Genomic DNA, 7,789 nt, shown 5'->3' with positions numbered 1-7,789 from the left:
TTTAAACCTTAGCAAGATGGAGAAATAATTCAAGGCCTGTCAATCTTCTGACAAATTAAATTAGATGAGTACATGGAGAGAAGCCTTTGTTGTTTTCTCTTCCTTTTTTTTTCTTTTCCTTTTTTGGCAGCATTAAAATACTTTTCATTTTAAAACCTGGCCAGCAGGCAGTGGATTCCAAAGCTCTGGTTACTTAGGAATGTTATGCTACATTGCAAGAAAAATGAAGAACCAAACCAAAACGGAGTCTCTGCCCGCTCCCTGTCTCTGAGGATGAATCAGAGCAACAGCACCGGGCTGGGACCGACCTCAGGACCTTGGACACGTGTGTGTCCAAACGGCCGTGCTGACAGAAGGCCAGGCACACGTCTTTCAGCCACAGCTCCCGTTTCATCTGAGGGTTACTGCTGGGCTTGCACACTCCAGGGGCGTCCAAGCATGGGGGCTCGGTACCATTTTGCAGTGTTTGAGTCCCCTCCAGGACACCCTCTTTACGGCCACTGAAGCCCCCTCCCCAGGACTCTCTCTCTAAAGCCCTCCCAGGGCTGAGCTGTCCTCTGGGCACAGTGGCCACCCATCAAGAGTGCAGTAAACTGCAGCTCCAGTGCAAATACCACACCCTGGGGAAGAAAGGACTGGCTCTGGAAAAGAACCTCAGAGACGACAGGAGGAAATACAAAGCACTTCTGTGAACAGCAACTTCTGATCAAGTTCTGGCCTCTAAGGTTCTGGTTCTACCTTTTATTTAAGGTGGATCCCATTTCATTAACCCCGACACACTAACACCCATCCCCCCAAAAAAGGTACAACAAACCCTACAGATCCTAAAAATTTGTGCTTGCAACTACTAACACTATGGGCTTGGGAAGACAATAGGTAAGGGAGAAAATGAGCAAGGGACAACTTTTAGTGGTATTACCCTGAGACATAAGAGGAAAAAAGGTAAGATTCGTACCTTTTCAAAAAAAATCTTGATAAGGATTTCTTCCCCACAGAGAGCTCTCATGGGGGTAGAGGATGGAATGTTGGCAAACAGTGAATTATGGCAATTTGCAGGTTTTTAATCCTCTCCATTTTCAAAGAAGAACACAGTTAACATAGTTGATTGTCTCAAAATTGAAGCCAACCGATGAAAGCATTTAAAGTGCACATGTCACCCAGATGGGCTGACAACTACTGAGATGATATAATTTTTGAGAGAAGATGTAACCTCCTTCCAGGAAATTCACTAGATTCTGGAAATCTGGGGACTCTGGATGGTGTCTCCATCTGTCCCCCAAAACTTAAAACACAAAGTCAGGGATCTGATTTCTTGAGCTTGATGGAGAAGCCTGGCTTCCTAGCATGGGAACACTATGGGGAAGTGAATCAGTCACCCTAAAAGACAACCCCTTCTCATAGGAAAGAAACCCAGACAGGGCTGCAGACTCAGCAGCCAGAGCAGTTCTTAAGGTCAGAAGCCAAAGCCCAAGCAGCAACAATCCCAGGTGGCTTCCCAGGCCCCACAAGAAATCCCCAAGCTCAGTGTCCAAGGGCGAGACGGCACAGGCAGGAAAAGCCCGAGTCTTGGTAAGCGGCGCTCTTCGGCACACAGACTCGACTCCGGGCAAAGCTGGGCGGCTGGGACCAAGGCAGGAGATGACCTTCTGATTCTCTGATTCTGCACTTGTCCAATCGGAACCTGACCAAATTATTTTAAGTTAGTGGGGTGGGCAGAGGTGAAATTTCTACTTTTAAAAACTACCACTAAAACAACCAAAGTAACGTAAACATCACAGCTAGCTCGGAGTAAAAGACACTTTAAAACTGAAAAGCTGTGCCGCAAGGTAGAGAGACTCAGCGTGCACCGAGCTTTGTGAAGAGCGTACGTGAGTGCAAACCTCACCAGCACTGAGCCCTTCTCCTCTCAGCCCAGAGACCAGGGTGGCCTGGCCTCCCTCGACACAGAGGGAGAAGAACGCAGGTCTCCATTCTCCAGCACCCTGTGTTTCTAGCAGACCACTTCTCTGGGGGACATGGAGCCACAGAGGGAACTCCAGCAAGTGACAAGGACAGAGAGCTGAGCTGCATGCAGATCTGAGGAAAACCAGGACAGCATGGCCATACCTTGGAGCTGCACGGATTGGTGGAGGGAAGCAAATGACCTTTTTGCTGCTTAGGGTCTTTAGGGGCCACATCGTGGTTCAATAGAACATCAGCTGGTTGTGTTCTCAGTCTATTTCTGAAGGGTAAGAAATCTCCATGAGAAACACAGGCAAATGTAGCTCACAGGTGGCACGTTTCTTAACTCGCAGGCAAGGAAGAAGACAGCCCTTGATCAAAGGATGACGTGGGGTGGGAGGAGGGAAGGAGACGGACCCCGTCCCCAACACTTAATTCTCTTCTGGGCCTTCCAGGCACTTGGACAGACGCTGAGAAGCAAGCAGGGCTGGCTGCTACTCCCTTCCTGCCCTGACACAGAGCTGAAACCGTTGGGCTTGTACGTTCACCCTTACAACACACAGACACACACACACACACACACACACACACACACAAAATAAATAAAACAAATCTAAGCTAAAAATTTTAAACCAGACCTCTTTCAAATAAACTGAAAGATAAATATCTCCATCGGCAAGGCCAGCTTGCACTTCATCAACAAGCACCAAGTTACAGATTTGTTTTTTTAAAAAAGTATGTTCAAAGACCCATGCTCCTGAGGGGAAAAGAGCAGGAATCAAAGGCCACAGGTAAAGCACAGAATGTTCCAGGGTCTCCCCTCAGGGGGAGTAACAAGTGCGGCAGGCCTACGGGCCTCAGAGGGAAACACCGCCAATGGACTGTCCTGCACCTGCCAGCTGCTGACAAGCCTCGAGCAAACACTGATCAAAACACGGTGGGAAAAGGAAGAGAGAATAGAAAGAAAACACAGGCAGCATCTGTGGCATCTTCAAGGGGTAGAGTATAATAACCAACAACCTTTAGATTGAAAAAACTTTTTAAGAAATCAAATTTTGCCAAGGCCTCCTGACAGAATGAGAGCTCTCCTGAGCCACACCTGGGCCCGCTCTTGCGTCTGTACTGGTGGAAACCACCATGTAGGGGCTTACCACCTTCCCCTGCACCTACTTCTCGCCAGCTGTCCTAGGTAGAGGAGGGGACAACCTCGTGCAGGAGAAGCAGGCAGCCCCAGTGGTGGAGCACCCACAGGGCCATCCCACCCAGCAGTGAGGGCCACGCAGAGGCAGCTTCCCTTGGGAGCCACGTGAGGTCTCAGGAACACTCCAGAAGGCCACGGCCACTTCTGGTTGGTGACAATCAGAAAGTGTCACACCACAGGGGTGATGGCAAGGAGGCCTCTCTACTTCACCTGCACCCAGAACATGTGGGCAAACATCTTGGAAAGCCAGTATATGATTTTCCTGGATTCGATGATGAAATTAGATACTTTTTTTTTTAGCGATTGAAACACCAAAATCAAGGTGGTACAGATCACATGCTTGTTAAACACATCAAGCCTTCTCTTAACTGGTTTTCACAAATGTTTGCCATCCCTTCTAAAATGAAATGAGAAATGCATGCAAAGAGAGGTGAGGTATGCGCAGGTGGGTTTACAGGGAGACAGCCTCGAAGGACAGCGGGTGGGGCCCCGAGCACCCACGTGCTACCTGAGCAGTGCCAGGCCATGCCCCTGGCTCCCAGTTAAGCTGACCAGGTGTCTGGTACATAATTCTGGCATACCCCACGTGTGTATGCAGATGGGCTACTGTACATGTACACACATAAAGTCCAAACTATCTGCTGTTTGAATTTTGGTTGTGTTCCCCCAAATAAAAGGCAGTCAGAGTTTCAGATCTCATTTGGAAACACTCTTTCGGCCTTTAGGAATTCCTGACATGTCCAAAACCGTTGCCTGGACTTCTGGGGCCACTACTTTCAGGGCAACATCCCCAGTAGGGCCGGCCCCAACCCACGAGTCACTGGCAGTCACCAATCCTGGGCCTTTTTCCCCACCCTGACACTCAAGACCATTTGTTCCTCTGGTCCAGGACCTGGGGCAGCACGGGAGGACCGGACGCTGAAGAGCTCGGGTGTCCAATGGAAGAGAGTGAGCACACAGGAACAGCAGGAGGGGTGGGGCCGGTAACCACTGGCCAGGACGGGAGGCAGTTGCCTCAGCAGAGGAAAGGGGTCAGCAGAAGATCTCTTCACCCTCTGCAGGTACTTCCGATGCAGGGCCCTCTGGAAAATGGGAAACCAAGAAGGAAAAAGAAATTCAGAAAAAATTGCTCTTTCCATTGAACTTCCCTTCCTCCCCAAACACGAGTCTCCTGGGATGCAAGCGCACAGCTGGGGCCAGTGGGCAGTCAACTCCCTGCACACCAGGTTCCCCAACTGATGTGGTAAATGAGGTCTGCAGTGACAGCCTTCACGACCTGCTGCTCCTCTAACTCCACAGAAGCACCAGACTTTGTACTTACAAATAGGCTGGAAAAAGAAATTTCTCTTTAACCTCCCACATAGACGGGAGAGAGCAATCCCAATGACAAGGGACAGAAGGATTCGCGGACAAAGTGGGGCCTGAACTGAGAGCCTCATTCAGTGTAACTGACCCACAAGCTGTGACGGCAGGCACATCACTCAGTCTCTCTGGTTCATGTCACCTACTTCACAGTCACTTTGAGGATTAAATCAGATCTCGGAAAATGCTCACCAAGTACCAGTTACTATTACCCATTACTGGACTAGGCCTTAGAAAGGCAGGAAGACTAATTGCTTCATCGAGGTGAGTTTCAGTTCCTCAGTTGGACAATAAATGCCTGAAAAACGAAACCTGCACTATTTTGCATGCATGTGCACACAGTGGGCTCTTACACGCTCATTAAGTAGTGCTCTCAGTGTAAGTTCGAACGGTCCTTGGCGGTCACAGCAAGTCAGTGTGGTGAAAAGTATGACAGTTCAGCTTTTCCGCACCTGAAGGGCATCCTTTTATTAACCCTCCCACGCCACTACAATCTACGCGCTCTGCAGGATCCAGCGACACATGGCCGCAGGGAGACCCGGCTGTGGCACTCACCACCAGGCTGCAAGCGGCCTCCTTTGTTCTTCTTCTTCTTCTCCTTCTTCTCCTTTGGCTTCGCTAACCCAAAGAGGCGGGTGGAGCTGGAGCTGGACACTGGGGTCTGGCTCTGACCCTCTGCTACTTTGCTTGTCTGGCTGGTGGAACTCAGTATATGAAAAGGCCCCTTATCTTTGTGTGTCCGAGAGATGTTGTTCCTTTTTGGGGACACTGAGAGTTCAGAGTCCAATGACCCTGCTTTGGCTATGGAAGGTGCAGGCGGCAAGGGGGACTCCTCAGGACTGGGAAAGAAGGATGGGATCCTCAGCAGCTTGCTGTGTTGATGCGAAACCTGCACATGTTCAAGAGAAGGGGTTTTAACCTCGAGGCCTGCAGCATCCCCGGTGCCCACTCCATGACCTCTGGCTGAGATCCACTGGGTGGTCAGCCCGGATATACCCACTTCCTTGGACTCTGTTATAACAACTCTTTGTAAAAAGATTCAGAACTTCTCAGGTTCATTTACTGCTCCTCCAAAGAGTATCTATGAAAGTGTTAAAAATATCGCCTTTGACACCATTAATATTTTTATCACACGCACTTAACGTCTGCATCATCAAGAACTTGAGAAAAGAACTCCCCTTCCCTGAGGACACAAGGAGAGCTGCTTCTCTGAAGACTGATTTACACAGGGATGTAGATAATTATTTCAGGGCTAAGAGATTATAGAAGCCAGTTCAGGTTAGAGGGCTTATACCAAGATCCTAGTCAAAGGTTAAACCAAAGATAGAGAGAAAGCTAAGATAATCGGTCTAATCTGTGCCCTCTCTGTGCCCTGGAGCCTTCCTTGTGGAAGTCCCGCTGATTGTATTGGGTGGGGGTGGAATCCATCCTTGTGTCATAAAAAGCAAAGCAGAGCCATTTGCTGCTCCTCATCATACATTTGAAAACCTCTGCAGGAAGCTAAACTGCCTCCCTCTGGAAGATGACAGTTTAATTTTCTTTCATGGTCCAAGGTCAATTAGTCAAACAAATGGCAACATGATATGAATATCAACAGACACGCGAGATCTGTGTCACCCGAGCTTTCCATCTGCCGCAGGTGTCCGTGTTGCCGAATAACCACAGAATATTACCGAAATAAACTTGGAGTCAGTGTGGTGAAAAACTGAAAGCCTTCCCATGTAAGTAAGCAGCTACAGAAAAGGAAAAGTTTCGTCAACAGTAGCAAGACAAACCAGGAATCAAGCAGGGCCCAGATGTCTGAACATCTCCGGGCATGATCATCACCTCTCCACAGAAGAGTGGCCGCCTCCCATCCGTTTGCTGTGATGGGCTCTTCCCTGTCACTGACGCCCACTGACCCCACCATGTGGCTTCTTTCGGTGAGTCGTGCATCAGCGCCACTTACTGCTGCTGCCTAGCGACCACAGGCACCGCATGCTCTGGTGGTCCTTTATCCTTGGTGTGTCTCCCCCACTGGGCTACAAGTCCCTTTAGGTGGGGCCATTCGATTTCTTACGTGGCACAGAGCAGAGAGGCTGCTCCCGAAATCCTGCACGGCTGACCCCTAGCCTCTCGACACACTGCGGCTACTCCAGCCTCAGCCCATGATGGCTCAGGCAAGTGCCAGTCAGCTCCAAGTGTCCATGAACTTCCCTGCCCCAAACCCCAGCATTTCCACTCTCCTCATCAACCTCTTAGAAATGCAAAAAGGAGAAGACTACTCACTTCCTCACCTGCTCCCTTTTAGTGTAAAAGGATTCTGTAAAAACAGCCTTTACATCTCGGCTCACTTCCTTCTGGTGCTCAGTACACAGAGGGCTCTTCCCTGAGTCAGTCGTCACTGCCTCGCTGCGACAGTGGGAGGCCCGGTAAAGCCCCCCCCCCCCCCCCCCCCCCCCCCCCCCCCGGCTGCCCTTACCTGACAGCCCTCCCGCTCCATCTGCCTCTGGTGCTCCGCCTCTCGTTTCAGCTGCTCCTGCTCTCTCTCGAGCTGCTTCTGGGCCGTGCGCAGCCTCTCCAAGTCAGACTGGTAGGCGCCCTTCTTCTGCTGGAGCTCGTCCCGGTCCCTTTCTAAGTCCTGCTGCCCCCGCTGCACCTCCTCCTCCCGCTGGGCCAGCCGGGCCTCGCGCTCCTGCAGCGCCCTCTCGCGGGCCTCCCACTCGCGCTCCCGCCGGCGCTTCTCCTCCAGGTGCTGTGCCTGCTGCTTCTGCAGGTTGGCCAGGTCCTGGCGCTGCTTCTCCAGGCTGCGCTGCTTCTCCTGCTCGATGAGGGAGCTGGGGCGGGACAGGCTCCGCGTGAGCGCCCTCTCGGTCAGCATCAGCTTCTGGTCCTCAATGTAGCTGTCCTGCTGCAACACCACACCCTGAGGGAGACACAGAGGGGGAGAGAGATGCAACACTGCTTCCAGGACCCGGCCCCCCTACCCAGGGGCACTGGTCACTATGACAGACTACAGTTCTCCCCTCATTTTTAAGCTGAGGGGTAAAACGCTCCAGGATAACCCCTGCAGTTATATAGGAATATCAAGGGTGCAGGAACTCTCAGTTTTTTGTTAAACTTGGTCACAGGCTATTGACATTGCCTGGCATGGGGAGTGTGTGTATTCTGGAGGTGGGAAGAGGTAGGTATTGGATTGCTTAGATCTTCAAGAAAGGAAGTGAGCAGAATTTAAGGATAATTCCCAGGAAGTACTAAATAGCAGCTGTTTTGGGAGGGCCACCCTATCCAAATACCACACAGAGA

The 7,789-nt window shown here is 50.8% G+C and overlaps 1 protein-coding gene across 6 annotated transcripts in view; it reads right to left on the bottom strand.

Moving 5' to 3' along the window:
- Window positions 1-3,468: 3,468 nt before the first annotated feature.
- AKAP13 (A-kinase anchoring protein 13) overlaps window positions 3,469-7,789 on the bottom strand; it is a 341,772-nt gene continuing 337,451 nt past the window's right edge. For all 6 annotated transcript variants that reach the window (XM_058542397.1, XM_058542391.1, XM_058542392.1 and 3 more), the window contains 3 exons: window positions 6,966-7,409; window positions 5,060-5,393; window positions 3,469-4,224 (listed from right to left, as the gene is read on the bottom strand). In XM_058542397.1, coding sequence (XP_058398380.1) covers window positions 4,175-4,224; window positions 5,060-5,393; window positions 6,966-7,409 — 828 coding nt within the window. In that variant the 3' untranslated portion in view covers window positions 3,469-4,174. The remainder of the gene's footprint in view (window positions 4,225-5,059; window positions 5,394-6,965; window positions 7,410-7,789) is intronic.

Source organism: Diceros bicornis, chromosome 5 (genome assembly GCF_020826845.1).
Source record: "Diceros bicornis minor isolate mBicDic1 chromosome 5, mDicBic1.mat.cur, whole genome shotgun sequence".
NCBI classification, from domain to species: Eukaryota; Metazoa; Chordata; class Mammalia; order Perissodactyla; family Rhinocerotidae; genus Diceros; species Diceros bicornis.
This window is presented reverse-complemented; position numbering and strand designations above follow the sequence as displayed.